General features: G+C 44.8%; 1 protein-coding gene across 1 annotated transcript in view; it reads left to right on the plus strand.

Moving 5' to 3' along the window:
- Nucleotides 1-19,272, plus strand: part of LOXL2 (lysyl oxidase like 2) — a 120,988-nt gene that overhangs the window by 85,809 nt on the left and 15,907 nt on the right. The window contains exons 6-10 of the mRNA XM_019504229.1: nucleotides 374-557; nucleotides 6,807-6,958; nucleotides 10,622-10,789; nucleotides 17,254-17,419; nucleotides 17,942-18,185. Coding sequence (XP_019359774.1) covers nucleotides 374-557; nucleotides 6,807-6,958; nucleotides 10,622-10,789; nucleotides 17,254-17,419; nucleotides 17,942-18,185 — 914 coding nt within the window. The remainder of the gene's footprint in view (nucleotides 1-373; nucleotides 558-6,806; nucleotides 6,959-10,621; nucleotides 10,790-17,253; nucleotides 17,420-17,941; nucleotides 18,186-19,272) is intronic.

Genomic DNA, 19,272 nt, shown 5'->3' on the forward strand with positions numbered 1-19,272 from the left:
TCCTTACTGAGGAAGACAGAGGCAAAGAAGTTATTAAATATGTTGGCTTTGTCATCTGGCGTGACAACCAGATTCCCCGTCTTGTCCTGCAAAGGCCCCACATTTCCTGGGGCCTTCTTTCTTCTCCCTATGTACTTAAAACATCTTCAGATGTGACTAGTTCTTGTAAATGTCTTGCTCCTTCTGGACCACTTTGGGAGTATCTCATGGTATTTGCTTCTGAAACTTTGGGCTCATGGCCAAGCTTATGAGTAGCTTGGTAAGGCTCGTGGTCTTTACCAAGCAGAAACTGAATAGAAGGTGGTGGCTACCTGCACCATACTCATTCATAAAAAGTGACATTGCATCTGTTTTTTTTTCTTCTTCTTTGCAGCAGCCCTTGGTCAGGCTGAGAGGTGGGGCCAATACTGGAGAAGGAAGAGTTGAAGTGCTGAAAAATGGGGAATGGGGAACTATTTGTGACGATAACTGGAACCTGATTTCAGCCAGTGTGGTCTGCCGAGAGCTGGGCTTTGGGAGTGCCAAGGAAGCTATCACAGGTGCAAAGCTTGGGCAAGGTAAGGATGAGAATGCAATGGGCCATCAGTGCTGACTGCCTTTGGAGAACTGTCCATTGAGATGAACAGGGAAGTTTCTTCCAAACTTGGGTAGTCCCATGAGCTAGAATCAGATGCTGAGGCCCCCAGTTGCCCTTGAAGACCTAAGCACAAGGTTCACTGGAAGTTGGTGGGAATTGCAGTTAGACCTGGATAGAAACGGGGCTCTTCATTTCATAGGAGATTCCACAATTTTAAAAAGTTGGGTTCCAATTTGGAATAAGAAGCTGAAACTTCCTGTAGAACTAAAATTCTGGGACAGTTTCCTTTGGAATGGTAAGACTGTTTCCATTTTGGTAAGATACAATTGTCTTTTATGTTATTAAAATATTGTAATATTTTTGCATTCTCTTTTCTGATACATATGCAATATTGAAGTCAAAACAAATGTTTTTACCTTTTTTTGGTAATACATTTTTGTCCTGATTTTGGTGAATAGCAGAAAAGTAATTGTATGGACCAAAATTGTTGGATTGATATAATTTTATTTTATTGGCTTCACAGGTTCATAAATATTTAGATACCTGTACAACCATTCAATCCATCTCTTAATAGCACAGGATTGTTATTGATACTAACGCCTTATCCATACAGCTGGAAATGACAGCAGCTACAATAGTATTGGGGGTGGAGAGGTTTCCTCCTTCTACACTTAGCATTCATCTGCTAGCTTTTAAAAAGACAAGCACAGGAAGCAACAGTTCAATAAGTCTTAAACATGGGAAAGTTGGACTTCCCTGTCTTTGTGTAAGCAGGGAGCCAAACTAAATGGTTATGGCATTACAAATATTCAGAGATTTAAAGGGCAAAAGGTGTTACTATGATGAGAGAGTGGGACCTCCTTTGTAAGGTAGGTGGAGATATTTCAAAGTAGTGCTCAGCAGTGGGGAGGACTTTATTCTTCTGTAACTGAGACTGCTTACCCAGTAGCTTCTGGTTGAACAAGACCACATGATTTAGGAAGAGATAAAATCTTTGTTTAAGCATATCTGTGAATGCTGAATTTACCCCTTCCCTTAGACTGTCATTTCAACAATTATTGACTCATTGTTAAATAATGAAAAAGCTTAAGAAAAATTCCAGGATGGATGTCTTATTGCAGTTTGGTACTAAAGATGGGCTTAAATTCAGCTCTGGAGTCTTGATTCAGCCCATTTATAAGTCTAGGGATCATTTGTACAGATCCAGACCAGATTTGGGTTCGGATTTCCTGTGCCTAGGACTCATTTGGATCTCAGACTTATTGGTTGGTTCTCTAGATTTAAGATTCTGTCCCAAAACTGCCTTTAAAATCTTTGCTCCTATATGCATAGCATAAAATCTAACTGAAATCTGCCAAATCAAAGCCACATGCTGTAAAACCAAAGGAATAGGTGAAACTCGTCCAGGCCATTGTGGTTTGGTGAAGGGAAGGGAAAATTAATTACGTGTAAAAAAAAAAAAAAAAAAAAAAAAAAAAAAAAAAAAAAAAAAAAAAAAAAATGGAGTAGTTCAGACTAAGAAAACCTTTAGATGTGCCCTTGTGGTCCCATACTGCCAAGGAGACTTGCGGTAGGGTGAGAGTGCTGCCAATATAGTGTTTAAGGCCTTTAAAATGGAACATTATTATCCTGCAAAAATCATTCCTGCCACGTGACCAGAGAAAACATGTTGCTTCCCAAACGTGGAAACTTTTAGCAGTGGCTGCTCATTCCCAGTTACATTCTTTCCTTTTTCTTTGAATGCTGAACATCAAGTTCCCAAGCTTTTGAAATGTGTCTCTAGGGTCATTAAACTTGTTTAATCCCGTTTATAGAAATTGATCTCTGCTACTGGAGAGTGAAAAAGGCTCTTATGGTTCAAACAGGAATCCAAATTCATATTGTCGAACAGGCAGGCAGTAAGATTCTCTTAATCCCATAGGGCACAATGGACCTTAACTCTGCTGTCTTTGCCTTCCAACTGGAGTACTTACGCTGCACCTTTCACAATTAGCTATCCGCATATTTATCCATTTACATGGATTTGAAGAGATGGGCAAGCACACTTCTCCTGGGCTTGGTGTTTTAGCCCATGAATTCTATTGTATAATGTACTATAAAGGATGCAATTAAAATGTTTAATTGTGTTCTATGCTATCTGGAAGTCCTGACCAAGACTGAGGTACTAGCTCTGTTCGTTGTCATATGTATACTAATAGGAGAGCTCCTATCCTACAGAGTCCTCAGTCAGACTAACCGTGACAAAGGAAGGATGTCATTTTACAGATGAGCCATTAAAGCACAGATTAAATGATTTTGCCCGTGGTCGCAAAGGGAGTCTGTTGCACATCAGAGAAGAGAGTCGAGGCCACGCGAGTCTCAGGGCAATATTTTAATATGTCCATCAAATACTTAACAGCTCTCAGCTCACTTTATTCCGCAAAACCTATGGGAAAACATATCTGTAGAACTTAAAAAGATAGGCTAAATGGCTCACCAGGGCCCAAGTCATGTACCTTTTGCTCACATTAATTGTTCCACTGAATTTAAATGAGATTACCCATGGGAGTCAGGTTTACAGGATAGTGCAGATGCATATGGACTGAAGTCATTCTCTTCACAGGAAATGAAGGAAAAGTGCAACACTGCTACTAATTTGATCAGAGAATTTCAGTGCAGACAGCAGGGCAACATAGTGACATTCCAGTGTCTTAATGACAGGCAGAGTCAGCAAAGAGACTTAATGGAAGAGGACAAAATGCATAGGGTTTCATGCTTTAGATGCTTTGGGTCCTTGGCCCTTTTTCTGTATCCATCCAGCATTCCTGTGCATCATCCCACAGTTCTGGGCAGAATCAACTTTTACCCACTATCTGAGCTATCTGGCAGAGGGCAAAATTACTGGGTCAGTTTTTGTCCCTCTAGATGGGGAGACCACAAGCGAGATTTTTATTATAAGAGAAAAGTTAAAAACCAAATGGGGTGTGAATTCCCCTTGGTCTCTCTTGTTGGTCTTCAATTTTTAATTAAAAATGAAGAAAACTCCCATTGATTTCTCTGGGACTGTTGACCAGGCTGTTGGCTTCAGTGGGAGTTGTAGGTGAGTCATGATTTTTGGAACCTAGAACAGTAGGAGTCAGAGAGAAATGTCCTGATGGATTATTCAGCCCTTCTGTTTATTCATTCAAACCATCACCTTCCTAGTACAGAAGTATAGCCTGGGCACAGAAGTGCGTCTCAGTGGTGTTACTTTTAAATGCCTTGTCCAGCCTGCCCTGGAGCTCATGCCAGCCAGGCTGCTTTTCCTGTGAGAAGGGGGCTCTGAAAGGGTGGCACACACCAGTGTTCTCCTTATATAATCTGATGTACACAAAATGCCTCAGTCCAATGAAAATATTACAGAGGGGAGAGGGGAAATTTGCAGTTTCCATTATAATTAGGCCCATTCTGAAGTGCTCTGTTTAGGAAAAAAAAAGTTCCACTTACAAAACACAGCAAATGTCATGCGTCTCCTGGCCTAGAGGCCTTGTGACACGCACCAAAAAGGATGTTTCTGTTTGGCAAACATACCCTCTCCCCCAAGGAGACTGTTAGTCAAATGTCCTCGGAAACATTGGGACAATAAGGCAGAATTAGGTGGGGAGTAGTGGAAGAGAGAGGGAAGTCAGCAGTGCCATCAGGAAGACGCCGATTAGAACAATTACTCTTGTTCTTTTGGCATTTAGCTCAGATTATACCTGATTCTTTCACAAACCTGAGGAATGGCATTTTGTGCCCAAAAGCATGTCTGACTTCTCTCCCAACTATAGAGCTGGTCTGATGAAAAGATATTGTTAAATGAATCTTACTTCTGGCTTTTTTTTTAATGGACCATCACAACTACAATATTGCTACTTGACCTGTTTGACAGAGGTCAGAACAATTGCATTAATTTTGCCCTCTCTGAATGTTCTCTGAATATAGATTACAAGAAAGATTTTTCAGTATGACAGAAAAGTGGGTACAGGAATAGTGCATCCTGCCTCTGCACAGGGAATTGGACTAAGTGGTCCTTGAGGTCCCTTCCAACCCTCTGATTTTAGGATAATGTTCTGTGAAAAGCAGATTCCCTCTTGGTTTCCAGTGTTAATGTCCTCTAAATCTTATGCCTAGCTTAGTCTGAGGGCAATATCAAGGTCCAAGTATCAAGGAAGAGAAACATCAAGGCCATCGGCTATGGTCTGGGTGATGTGATTGCTCCTTTCTATCCCCAGCTCTTATAATTGTTCTATGAATTAAGGAAGGAAACAGTAAATAAAAATGTTCTTCAGAAGTGGCATGAGGAGCCCCTGTGTACTTTGCCCTCTCTTGAAACTGCAGAAGTCTGACCATGTGGCACATTCTCAGGCTGATTGTTTAGACTGTAGCTAACAAACAGCTGTGCACATCTGGGCCCCTAGTTCTCCAGCCTCTGCTTGCTGGCTGTCAGTCAGATTCAATAGGAGTTTTCAAAAGAAAGAAGAAAAAAGGGGGGTGGGAGCCATACCCACTGAAAAGGGTCCTACTACTGTTAAACCAACTATCATCTGCTGCCTTTCTTCCTCAGCTGTTTCTTCTGAGGTGGAGGTTAAAAAGAGAAAATACATATATTTCTTTGTTGAGGACTACATGAAGATGGTTTTGTGGCTGAGGCTCAGAAGATCAGGTTCTGTCCCTGGCTCTGCCATTGACTTGCTGTGTCAGCTTGGGCAAGTCATTTAAATTCTTAGTACCTTGGTTTCTTGGGTGTACAGTGAGAAGATGAGATTCTACTTCCTCCTTGCCTATATGAAAGGTGAACCCTTCAGGGCGTGAACTGTTTCTTATGATGTGTGTGAGGAGCCTCAATATTGCACAGGGTCTCTAGCCCCATGATATCGGGGACTAAAAAATCAGCTGCACCTGTCAATCTTGGTAATAAACATATTGCTCCCCTTCTTTTTTCACCTGCCTGCCATTAGGTGTTTGCAGCACAGTTTTCTGTCCTTCCGAGGACAGAATCAGAAATAGATTCGACTGTCTCTCTGCAGCAATTGCTATGTGCCGTACATGTCAAAAAGGAAACAACTCTGTAATGTTTGCCCGTTCATATTTCTGCTTCTTCTAACTTGCGGAAAGGGCTGACTGGGTACGTGTGGGAGGGGGGAGGTAATTTTACATTTAGTAACTGTGGGCAGACTTCTCATCCTCTTGGAAAACTCATTTCTGGGCAGTACCTTCTATTTTCATTGTCCTGCAAAAGCTAGCTACTTACCAGGAAGCAGTAGCTGGATGTCAGGTTGATATAGTCATCAGTGTGCTGCAATTAAATGAACCATCTGCAAAACATGCCACGTCATGAGTCTAGAATGAAATAAAGTGTCTAGAGCAAAGGGGTTGAGGGGAAGTCAGGATCTGGCAAATCTGGAGCAAGGAGCCAGCAGGCAGAAATCAAGATAAAGCATGAAGCCCCAACGAGCTGATAAAAGCCAGGATGCTGCTAACTGATCCCAACTGCCCCCATGTGTGTTGTGCTTGCACTTTTCTGCCCTTTTCTGATGAATAGTAACATGGCATTACTGGGTGGAAGTTACAGCCCGATTGGATCAAACTGTTGATTACTTGCAAGCATTTCAGTGTTGCAAGTCAGGCGTGAGCTATTTCAACACACATCTATTACTGTGCTGAGGCGATGGGGGGACTGCTGCTGTAGCTGTCTCAAGTCAGTTCTTTGGTAACAACCAATATTCCCATTCTTGGATCCTTATTAATGTCAGTTTTCTTGGACTCCTCAATGGCACACCTGTATTTGAGATTACTTGTTTGCTTGGGTTTTTATAAATCCCTGCATAAGTTGTCCTACTGTTCTGGAAAATAGATATATGTGTTGCCATTTCAAATGTAAGGGCTTGATCAAGTGCAGGTTCCTGTTGTATAAACCCTGCCAGAAAAATGGGTCATAATTTTAAAAATTCTCTGGCTGAAGTCTATAAATTGCAGAGCAATGGAAACTTGGCTTTTCTTTTCTTTTTGGCCCATTTTGAAAAAAAAGTAGACTACTGAAAATAATTTCTGAAGACTAAAAACAAGCTGTGAGATGACCTTAGTAGAAATGACATAGATTCTCCCAAGAATAGTGTGTTGGAATCTGGATGCTGTTGTGCCTTACAATATAATGTTTTATTGCTGTTAGGTGCACTCACCTTGGGAATAATGTGTGGGAATAATGACTACATGTTTATTTCTCTTGAAGGGATCGGTCCTATTCACCTAAATGAAATAACATGTACAGGGTCAGAAAAATCCATCACGGACTGCAAGTTCAATACGGAGGCGCTGCGTTGTAATCATGAGGAAGATGCTGCTGTAAGGTGCAATGTTCCAGCCATGGGTTTCCAGAATCAGGTAAGAAGCCAAATTCTCTTGATAAAAAAGCATAGCAAGCTTAGTGACTTCTTTCCAGGTGCTTACAAGGCCTGTTAAAACATCTAATTGACTGTGGGAATAGTAACTCAAAGGAAGTGGTAGAACCGTTGTCATTTTTGAGCAGTGAAAAGAAGATTGGAGAAAACACTGTAAAATACATAGTTGAAAATTGTCCTGGGCTAACAGTAAAATACCTCTTAAAAATCTGACACCTAAGCCCTGAGACTCCTAAACATCAAGGTCAGTGGGAGATAAAAGCCAAGCGCCCAGGTGACTTGGGCGATGACCAAATAGGTTTTTCCGTTAAGCAGAGCGGCCTCTTCAGCTTTGCAGTGGCTTTATAAATCTACTATAGAAATAAAACAATCATTGCTTAAGTATTAACTTCCTTAGCCTGGAAGTCTTTATGAGTGGGAACATGCACATTCATTAAGCTGTTTAAAGGAAATGAATTTAATATGAGATCTCTCCTGTCATTTTGTCTGTGTTTTGGAAGAAGAGTGATGCCCCGAGTTGGTTTTAATGCTACAATCGTATAGAGGGTAGCTGTCCTTTTAAGAATGTTCGGTTACCTTTACACAAGGCATCGGCCCTAAAATAATCCTGTGCATTTGATTGGAGATGAGGAGAGGAAATGTATTGTGTGGATTGCCTGATGATAAAAGACAGGCTCAAGCTCTGTTGTGTGCCAGGAATTGTGTGGCTCAGACTGCTTCGTGTAATTACTGGCCTCGAGATATTATTTATGTTCAACATTCCTGGAAAACAAAATGGTGCAACAACTACCTGATGTTCTGTAGCTGCAATCAAACACCTTTCAGAGGAGACAGAGAGTAGTTGTCTTGGGGCTATGTTTTTTCAGTGAAAAATAATACTCCGAGGAAATACCAGGATTCAACAGCTGTGCCTTCCAAAGGCAATCCCAAGGCTTGTGGCTCCTGATGGACTGACTGATCCTGATCGTGTGCATTCTGCCTTTTCATGTCGGTGCCAAAGGGCCAAGGGTAAAATTCCCTTCTCCACAGTGGCTCTGTAGTGGTCTTTGTGCCGTTTATATCGCACCCTGACATTCAGGTAGGATTTAGTATGGTGACTTTGCATTGGCTCTGCATAACGGGGAGTTTTTCCCTATGAGGACAACAGAGGCTTTTCTCAAGAATGCCCCAAGGGCAGATTTATCATTGAACTGCTATGCATCTTCCCTGGAGAGACTTCCATAGTTGAGGTGGCCTGTTTGAATTAACCCGATAGCCCTTTAAGTGTACTGGGAGGTTTTATGCAGAGATGCCATTGTGGTTTAGCCACTTGGCTTGGGCTGTGCTCTCCGTTCAAACACAGACTTCCTGTGTGAACCTGGGGAGATCATTTAAGGTCAGTCTCTAAAGGAGACTTAACATTTTTGTGTGCATCTGTCTTCTGGTTGCCCAGCTTTAAACACCTGGTACCTGACTGCACTTGGCATCAATGAGAGAGGCTAGTGCTCAGAGAGGGCCATGATTCTCAAAGGTATTTAGGCACCTAGATCCCATTGATTTCAAAGGGAGTCTGTGCCTAGATAGGAGTTGGCACCTTTGTGGATCTGTCCTTCTGTGTCTAAAGCTGGGTGCCCAGGGAGTGATGAACACAGAGGCCACTTGGAAATATGGTCATAAACTCCTCCTCTGTTTCTTAGTTTTGCTGTCTGTAAAATGAAGGTTATAATGCAGCTCTCCCTTAAAGAGTACTCGGGAATATCTGGAAAGGACTTTCATTCCAGGGTGCTGAATGGCACAGGGAAACTTAGCCGCATTTGCAAGCAAGGTGCTATGTGTGTCAAGCAGGGTGTCCCAGTCCCTCACCCTGCAGAAGCCTCTAGGGCAGCGCCCTGTGAGGTTATCTTGGGAATCCCAGCTCTTTTTAGAAGTAATAAAATGCAGTTGTGCTTGGAATCCAGTCATAGCTTCAGTTAAACTTACTAATCAGATATGTGGTAGCTTATTTTCTTTATATGACACAGAAAAAAGAGAAGGGTGGTGTAGTGGGGAAACCTGTGGGGCTGGGCCTGTCTGGAGGCAGTTTGTGGGCTCCTGCAAAAGTTTGTGGCAGCTGCTGGTGCTCTGCCACAGCACTTCAACTCACGTTCAGACACTGGCTCCAGACCCTCTTGGCAGGAAGAACAGCAGGCGCTTGTGATTTATGTTGGAATAATTTTGGCTCAGCTCTTCTTGTACCATTTCGTTTGAACATCTGTATTGTATTAGACCAGAGAGGAAAATACATTTTGAGCAGTGGAACACTATTTCCCCAGCTGCTTATTTTTCTGTGAGGCCACTCCTTGATGCTATCTAAGTCCAGTGCCTTGTGTCACTGCAGGCACGTGGTTCCTCCCTGTGCAGAGTCAGCTCATAGCCTAGGCCATGTTTGAGCCCTGTGTGCTTGCAACCGTTCAGTTTTTGTGTTCTGGTAGCACATGGGGCCCTGCTGTGGTAGGCCTCGATAAACAGGGAGAAAGCCTATGCCCTGGCAAACTTGTAATATAGATATAGAGGATAATTGTTGGGAGGGAAAAGAGAAAAAAGGTCACTGACAGACATGTTAAGATCTGCAAATCTTTTGAGGAATGTCGAACAATTTAAAGGTTTTATATTGATCGTTTAGTTGGCTTGCTAGGCTGAGAGGTTGGAGGTCTGGGTTATGTTCTCTGTTGGGCCTTTGACCTGTAGTATAACCCTGGGCAGTCTCTTCCTCTATTATGTGTAACATCGGGATCGTGGCACTGGATTTTTTTGGTAGGGGGCTCCGAGATCTAAGCAAGAAAGGTGCAGATCGCCATTTGCATGTCATACACTCAGCACTTGATAAATAATTCCAGCTGCCCTGAGGGTTTGGTTCAGGCTCCTGCTTATCCAAATGAGCTGTGGTTTATTCTCAGTACACTAGTGTGTAGAGTCTTCAACTTGGAATGAGACCCCGTTGTGCTGGGTGCTACACCAGGACACAGTGAGAGAGATTCCCTGCCCTAAGGGGCATGCAATCTAACTAGATGGAGCAATAACATATAGGCAAGACCTGTAAACCTCCTGCTTTTAGGGCATAACCCAATCTCTAACTATGGGAGCTGGGGCAAAACATTGCTTGGGGGCATTTTATTTGATAACTGCCAGCAGCACTGATTCTTTCGGCTGCCTGTGAAGCAACTGGTATTGGCTCCCACTAGAGAGAGGACATTAGAATAATTAGACCACAGGAATGATCCAGTCAGTTCCTCAGATAGCCAAAGGATTAGAGAAGGGCAGTGTGATCATCAGTCTGTTACAGGACAGAAGCCAGAGAGATTAACTGAGTGGCCCAGGATCACACAATCTGTGGCAGAGCCAGCATTGAACTTGGATTGCTTCAGTCTGGTGCCCTAACCACAAGCTTTGATAAAACTCGAAGACTTTGAACTGTCCCATGCCATCTGTTGCAAATAGCTCTGTATACCACCAGCTCTAACATGGCTTTATAAATAACACATTCAAATGTGAGTGGAGAATTCATTCTGCTGCCCACTTCTGCAAGCCCGGCATCTCTTCATACGTGGAACTAGGTCAGCAGAGAAATTCCTGGCAATTGCTTTTAGAGAGCTGAATGGAAATCTTTTTTCTTTTTCCTCCCCTCCAGCTGCGTCTGAGTGGTGGCCGCAACCCATACGAGGGCCGGGTAGAAGTCCTCATGGAGCGCAATGGGACCTTGAAGTGGGGGACAGTCTGCAGCGAGAACTGGAGCACCGTGGAAGCTATGGTGGTTTGTCGCCAGTTGGGCCTTGGTTTTGCTAGCCATGCCTTTCAGGTGTGTCACCCTCTCCTCGCGCACCTGCGGGTTGACCTGAGCTGAGGCAAATGATGGTAGCTTTGCCCTTATGCCATGCTTATCTGCATAGCCTGGGCAGGATCTGGGTGAGCTTCTCCTCAGGCGTACCTCAGCCCTTGCTTAGAGGGTCTACCTCTGAGCAGTGTGATGATTCAGTCACTATGGCTTGCTCTGTGCTTGGCCTTCCTGCTCAGAAAGCCAGCAGTGATGGTGGTGTAAATATCGTGGACAGGCATCTCTTAGATCCCCACTGTAAAATACGTTCTTCTTCATAAAAGCCCCTAGCTGGTAATCAGATGGCAGCCATTTTATTCCCAAGCATAGAGAGACTCCACACCCCCTTCCCTGGTACCTTCCAAGTCCCTTAGGACCCAGAGATTTGGCCCCATTCTTCTTCCCCACGTGCATCAGCCAGGGAGGCAGGACTAGCTTTGCAGCACTGCTACAAAAATGCAGAGGATTCAGTGAGCAGGCTAAGGAGTGTGTGTGTGGCGGGGGGGTTGTTTTTTAAGTCCCCCATGACATCATTGGCTACAACATGACTGTTATACCTGCAGAGCATAACCAGCATCAGCTCAAAGTAGGTTCGTGACTTGCTTTGTCATCTTCCAAGTCAAACTCAGAGATCACCAGGAATTCCTCTGTAGAAATGCATGGCTCAGAGTCTTTATCTCACGGTGAGGTCAGAATCATTTGCTCTAACATATGGCAGTATGAAGTTTAGCAGGGCTGATAGGTACATGCCAGGGATGTGACCCTTCGGCTAGGGACAGAAATAGCAGGACTGCCAAGAAAAATAAGACATCTGGAAGCACCTTTGTCTTTTCAGGGCACCAATTTCTAACACCTTTCTGCTGGTTTTTGCTGAACTTTTGGTACAATGTTTGTCATGATTTTAATCCCAAGGGACCCTCGCAACTGTTAAACTAATGCACAGACTGTCTAGATGAACATTCTTTATTGCCGTTAAAAAAAAAAAAATAGGCACCTCCTCCTATGAATGCATTAGCCCTTTAAAAGCATGCTGAAACACTGCAGAGTAGCTTTGGACATGGTGTGAAGAGCAGTATATAGAATTGAAATGATTTGTGGGGGTCAGGGAGGTAAAGTGTAAGGTTTATCAGGTGAGCGAAGCATCCTGAAGGCAATTAGGGAAGTTCATCAGATAGTGAAAAGAGACTATAAACAAAGGTGGTGGTTTCCTCTTTCACATTTGGGTCCAGGAAATGCTTCTTTTTTGTAGATAAATTATTGCTTCCTACGTATCCTGGGTCTGGGATACTGAGGGAGAAGATTTAGATATTAAGCCATATTGATGGGGCATATTGCAAACAACTTAAGTGTTCAGCAGTTGCAGGGGCAGTAGTGTTGTGTACAGGTCCCTGGAAGACCTACAGAGACTGAATGTCTGTCCTCTAAGTGGGAGAACAAACCTGTCCTGATGGTAGTGGTGGTCACCCACCTTCATGTCACCAGCGCCATTCAGAGGGCCCTAATTCTCCAGGTCAGGGAGGGTGCGGGTTTTAGTTTTGCTGCAGTCTCCGCATACAAGACTTTGCATTCACAGCTAGTGCAGCAATCTACTTACACTAACCACTTTGCTGGTTTTCCATTTATTTTCTTGTGCGGCTGCCAAGTTGGAGTGTGAAAACCCAGGGCAGCTGTGTGCATCTAACGGCGTTCTTCCCAGCTGACAGAGCACCGATAGCCCGGCTTGAAAGAAGGTATTTTCCTTCTGCAGGGGCTGCTGGTATTGAGAACATAAGAAGTCCTTATATGGTTCCAGGCTGTATCTTATACAAGAACATAAAGCAACATGTGTGGAAGAGGAACAGCCCCGCGTGCACATATGTGTGCAAAAAAGGGATTGCTAACAAAGGTGTTGCAACAGGAGCATTGGTGCAGGATGTCCTCCTCTTCTGAAAGGGGGTCTCAGCTTTGATGCTTCCTCAGAGGAGAGCAGAATAAGGTGATTTCTCACCAAGGAGATGAAATTCTCTTCATCCAAACATCTCCGGGAATTTCTCAAATAGGAATACAGTAGCAAGATTAGGGTTAGGCATGGTATGAACACATAGTAAGAGACAGTCCTGCCCTGCAAAGCTTGCAATTCAAGTAGAAAAGACCTACTGAAGTAGGAAAAAGAGCAATGAGATAAGTGCTAAGGCACAGGGAAGCTACATGACTTGCCTAAGGTGTAGCAGTGAGACCGTGGCAGAGCTAGGAATTGATCCTTGAATCCCAGATGAGTGCCTTAGTTGTTAGATCATTTGTCCCCTTAAACAGTTGAGCCTCCTGGCAATCCTGTCAGGGAGGGAGAGAATCGCTGTCCCTATATAGAGAGGGGAACTGAAGCACAGAAAGGTTTTGTTCTGCAGTGGCAGAAGTGCACAGGCTGAGAGCTTTCAGAGTAGGACAGGAATTTTAACACATTGTCCATGAATTTCCATGGCTTTGAAACTCTCAGATGAAGAATCTGGATCCCAGGCTTCTGCTTCACCCACAGTAAGAGAAGTGCCTCTTTGGTCTGAGCAGTCAGCACTTCACAAAGTCCAGAGAGTGCATGACCTTTCTGACAAGGATCTTGCAAGCTATGCCTTTGAACCATGCAAACCCCCTGAGGCATCAGAGACTTCAGGATTTGGCCTCCAAATGATATTTGGAGAGGGCCTTGCTGTGGGGATGGGTTTGGCTCCTGAATGCTCTTTGTAGTTTGCTGGCCTGGTGCATGCCATTAGTCATGTACCAGTGTTTTGATCTCACTCTAGAGCTTCCTGTTGTCTTCCATGCTGCACAGATGTGGCAAAGGAGATGGGATTAGTTGCTTGCCATCTAACCCAATGTGGCAGCTTATCTGACTGGAAAACAAACTGAGGATGAATTCATAAACTGGACAGAGAGAGCTGGGTGGAGATGGGAATTTGAGTTGGATGACAGCAGGGCAGAGTTTTAAGCCAAATTGGATTAGAGATGAACTTCAGCTTTCATGTCTACCAAGAGGGCTTGGGAAGCAAGACTTCTGGGCTAAATCAGTTTTGTAACTGGACAGACATCCCAGAAATGCAGGCAGGTGCCTGCAGTGGCTCAGGCTAGAAGCCGGGGTCGGGGTGGGGGCGCTAGAGCAGCCCTCCTTTTGTTTGCATGGGGCTGAGCTGAGGGAGATGTGGCCAGGCCCCTGTGCTTTAATTATTCCTCCCCCCGCCCCAAGCAGCCCAGCAGGGAATGGGTGTCATCCCTAACTCAGTGTTTATCAACCCATTAAGAAAACAAAGCTTCTCTCCATTAACTAATGGAGCTCTTCTTAAACAGCTCTTCCAAGGAAGGGCATTAAGCAACCTGTTGATTAGCTCCAAAAAGCCTGCCTGCCTCTGTCGTCTCCTACAGCACAGACTGTAGCCAGCATGTGGTCTGCTAGGTACTGCTGAGAGGAGTCTGTGTAAAGCAGAGGGGCGGGGGAATAATCCCTGCTTAGCAGGGAGAAGCCAGGCAGATGCCTGCAGTCTCTGCTGGAGCTCCAGAGAGGGAGGAGAGGGGAGGGGCCAGCCCTGCTGTGGAGCAGAGAGCCCTGCCCAGCCCAGAGAGCATGCTGGGATGCTGGGGGAGTCTGGTTCATCTTAAACCAGCAAGGGGTCTGGGACAGACATTGCATAAACTGGTTTGGGCCAAATCAGTTAAACCTGGCTGAATGTAGTATCAGACTTATCTCAAACCAGTTTCAGCCATTTTCAAACTGGTTTATGCGCACTGAACATCTGTTCTCTTCCAGGTTTAAACCAGTTTCTGATCACTTAAACTGGTTTATGTATAATGTCTGTCCCTGGCCCTAAGGGTCATCTCTCATATGCAGGGGGGTTGGGGAGGACATTGTGATCTCATGTGTAGTCAGATCCCCTGAATTATATTCTTTCTTCTGCTACTGATTTATTGTGTGGCCCTTGAAAAGTTATTTATCATTCTTTTCCTCACTATCACTACCTGTATGGCACAAACAACAGGGATGTTGTATAGGTTAAGTAGTCTGTATGGTGCCTTGAAGATGTGAAGTGTTAAGTATTATATGAGATGTCTGAGATAGCTCAGGGACTTCAGTACTTTCACTGCAAGCAGGAGGCTCCATCTGATAAAATACCTTCTGGCAACAGTTTCAGGTCATGCACACAGATTGCTACAATTTGCCTAGTATGAATTGCAGTGATTAAAGCATGATGGAGTGGGATGGGACCTGGGGGTATAAGCTCTGACTATGCTTTATGTTGGCAACTATATAAACTGCGCAGAGATTGCTGTAGCACTCCTTTGACTTAGTACAGTACAAAATCTCAGCAGCATAAAACAGTGGGTTGCAGACTAGTCAAAGCATCTCACTGATGGCTTATTAATGAAGATCTCAATTTCTGCAAAGCTGCAGCAAACCTGAAACAGGAATTCTTGTGTTAATAAACTGACAGATTAAACTGTGGTATCTGAATATCTGGATATTGTTAAGTTAGCTTTTTTTTCCCCCTAGTTCCTTATTTTTTTTTAGGAAAAGAAAATAATCGTGTTTCTTTAACTTTGCCCTCTGGTAACTGGGCACAAGTGTTGCTTGCACTCCACTTAGAGCAGCTATTGTATGTATGTCTTTGTTGTCTGCTGCCAGTGCATAGCACATAGTATAGCATAGTAGAGTATAACAGCGGCTGCCCAGATGCTCAGGGGGGCATGGTGCCATTAAGTGCTAAGGAATTCACAATCAGCTGATTAGTAGCAGCTCCTGATAAAGGTTGTGTGTGGAAAAGCTGATGAACTGCACAGCTCACCATTTACTGAGCTGCTCCTGTGTTTCCAAGCTGGCTGCCAAAGCCTGGTGAGCTGGTGAATTTAGAACCAAGGCATGTTAACTTTTCATACTTTAATGAAATCACCTTGGGCAAATCTTAGCCTTGCTCTAGACAGGGGTGGGCAAAATGCGGCCTGGGGGACGGATGTGGCCCGCCAGGCTTTTCTAACTGGCCCACAGGGCCCCTAAAAAATTTAGAAAATTAATTTAGAAAACCCTCGATGGCTTGCCAAAGCTCTGTAAGTGGCCCTCTGCCCAAAATAATTGCCCACCCTGGTCCAGGAGATATAAAAATACATGTGGTTCATGACCAAGACTGGCACAGAAGCCAGATCTTTGCATGGAGCACCAATCATTGGGTTACAGACATGGCTCCAAGGTCATGCTCTGCCCATAAAGGGTGGGACAAAGATTTTCTGAAGGGACTGGTGATTTCGGTGCCCATGTTGAGAGAGATATCCCTTAACAGAGACTGATTTTCAGGAAGAAGGTGCTCAGTGCTATATGAAAATTAGGCCCCTTTAAAGGGTTTGCAGTTGGACACCAACAATCACCAGCTGTTTTTGAAAATGTGGAGTTAAGATCAAAACCCTCCGTCTTCTCTAGAACAGAGCATGTTAGAGATGCCTTCTAAAGAAGACCTGGCTTTGTGACTGAAGCAAATAGATATTAGTAGGAGCATTGCCGGCAGATTGAGGGAAGTGATTATTCTCCTATGTTCAGCACTGGTGAAGCCACGTCTGGAGTCCTGTGTCCAGTTTTTGACCTCCCATTACAAAAAGAATGCAGACAAATTGGAGAGCGTCCAGCGGAGGGCAGCAAAAATAGTTTGGGGGCTAGGGGACATGACTTGTGAGGAGAGGCTGAGGGAGCTGGGCTGGAGAAGAGAAGACTGAGGGGATTTAATAGCAGCCGTCAACTACCTGCAGGCTGGGTCCAGAGAGGCTGGAGCTGGACTGTTCTCGGTGGCGACACATGACAGAACAAGGAACAATGGTCTCAAGTGGCAGCAAGGGAGGTTTAATTTGGATATTAGGAAAATCGTCCTCCCTAGGAGGGCAGTAAAACACTGGAACAGGTTACCCAGAGAGGTGGTGGAATCACTATCCTTAAAGGTGTTTTAAGGCTTACGTAGACAAAGTCTTGTGTGGGATGATATAGGTGGGGATGGTCCTGCTTTGAGCAAGGGGTTGGACTGGATGACTTCCTGAGGTCCCCTCCAACCCTCATTTTCTATGATTCTCTGCGCCCCAAAACAGAGGAGACTGAGAGCACATTCAGAGTTGCTAGCCTCTTTCAGAGTGGTGCTGCTTTGCTAAATAGGCTTCTGTGTGGGGAGCACCGCTTCTCCCTGCAGCAGAAGAGGGCTTTGTTGCCTGTTCCAAATGCAAATGCACATCCTTTTAACCTAAAACTTCATGCTGTCTCCTTTGTTACTGTCTTTCTCATATACTTTCTGCATCTGGAATTCAGAAATGCAGGATGCCGGCTTTAACACCATCCAGATCTGTCCTGCTGATGGCATGTGCCCCTCCTGTAAGAAAGCTGCGGCTATTACACTTGATCTGAGCCTTCAAAAGGCCGAGATGTGTATCCAATAACCTGTTTCTGTCCCTTTCCCTAGGAAACTTGGTACTGGCATGGAGACATCAGTGCTGATGATGTCATTATGAGCGGCGTGAAGTGTTCAGGCACGGAGATGTCCCTGGGTCACTGTCGGCATGATGGTGCCAGAGTTTCATGTCCCAGGGGTGGTGGCCGCTTTGCTGCAGGAGTTTCCTGCTCAGAAAGTGAGTTCCTTTTATTTTCTCTTATTCAAGATGCATAGACAACCAAGGCCAATACTGGAGCCATCCCCGTTATGGGATGCAGGAAAGGACAGGGAGGGGGGCCAGGGACTGCATGAGAAATGCAGCACTAAAATGTCCAGGATGCAGGGGGTGGAGAACAGGGTATAAAACTGCTTGGAGGGCTCTGTATTTGGATTTCTCCCCTGTCCTTTCCTCAAACTCTCTATCGGCTGCAGGTCTTCCCTTGATCACCTCCTCCTTTTTCCCATGACCCTCAATGTGCCCTGCTTCTCTTCAAAACTGGTTTACTTCCCTTAGCTTCCTTTGCCTGAGCTGGCTGGCTTGTGCATGGCTTCCTGCAGAGGGTTAAGCTGGTGCACTGACTTCTGGCTAATACCTGTTCTGGCTAGGGTGCCAAGCCAGTGTATGCAGCTGAGATGTGACTAGTGCATGGCAGGCCATTGCTTTGGTGTAGACATCTCTCAAGAAGCTGGTGTCACGTTTTCCTCTCCCTGCCCTCAGCTGCCCCTGACCTGGTGCTCAACGCTGAGCTGGTGGAGCAAACCTCCTACCTGGAGGACCGGCCAATGTTCATGTTGCAGTGTGCGCTGGAGGAGAACTGCCTGGCTTCCTCTGCCGCCAACACATCCATTACCTCAGGCTACCGGAGGCTCCTGCGGTTCTCCTCCCAGATCCACAACAACGGGCAGTCTGACTTCCGCCCAAAGAATGGCCGCCACGCCTGGATCTGGCATGACTGTCACAGGTGAGTACATGGGTTGCTCCCCCTTTTGCCTCTCGTGCTAACACTCTTCAGCTCCTTGGGTCCTGTGAAGGTATTGCAGCAGGCACAAAGAGCATAACCTGCTCTGCTGTCCCTGCTGGCAGTGCAACAAATGCTATAGCTTTTGGGTCTATTCTGCATGGACATGTACCCACATATCAAAGCCACTGGCACAACTGGTACTCAAAAGCCTCTCTGAGTGGGTGTCATTTACATTGCATACCCCAGCCACTCAGAATGTCCTGGGACAGAGCTGGGAACAGCCCACTTGAAAAATGCAGGCCTGGAGCAGTGTGTACAGACATACACATGTAGCAGGTTTATTCCAATAGAAAACCACTGATGTTGCCAGGCAGTGTTAGAATCCTATTGTGGTTCACTTTGTCAAGAAATTGCAAAACTGAAGAACACCAGACGTTGCAGACCCAGAGGTGCTTCCAGGTAAAGTCTCTGGATTCCTCCTGGACAATACAAAAGGGTTTGTCATACCACCCTCTACAACATGCACAGAGCATCAGAACCCAGTGTGCTATATGTTGAAACGACTGATCTGAAATGCAGATCAGATGTGAGTAGATAATGCAGACAGGATATTTAACAACAGTTGAACGCTATGATCCTCGCAGCCCTTTTCAGTGGGCTATTCAGCAGCCCTACACAGGTAAGGAAAGGCACCTCTGCATTCCCTATAAAAGACAACGGCCTCAGAAGGCAGTTTATAAAATAATTTCACACAGAGCCTCTCGCTCTTTGCTCTGCAAGCTCCTGTCTTCTTGGATCATTACTTGGAATCATCTGAAAGCTGTCTTTCGATCCCGTCAGCAAATATCCTCCATGGTAACCTACTTTCCAGTATGCTTTTGCACACAGAGCCTTTCTGGACTCAGCTGGTTGTGGGCCATTTTGGCCCTTCTCTGTTTAGAAAAAGGAAGTGCGTTTCCAAAGACAGTTCCAAAAAAAAAAAAAAAAAAGTTGAAAAGCCTGAAAACTGCACATCGATCACCTAGATAACTGCTCTGCCAAATCAGGATATCTACTCCAAAATGAAGTGACCACATTTTTTTTTTAA

The sequence above is a fragment of the Gavialis gangeticus genome, unplaced genomic scaffold (assembly GCF_001723915.1).
Source record: "Gavialis gangeticus isolate Ggan-Ray unplaced genomic scaffold, GavGan_comp1, whole genome shotgun sequence".
Lineage (NCBI taxonomy): Eukaryota > Metazoa > Chordata > Crocodylia > Gavialidae > Gavialis > Gavialis gangeticus.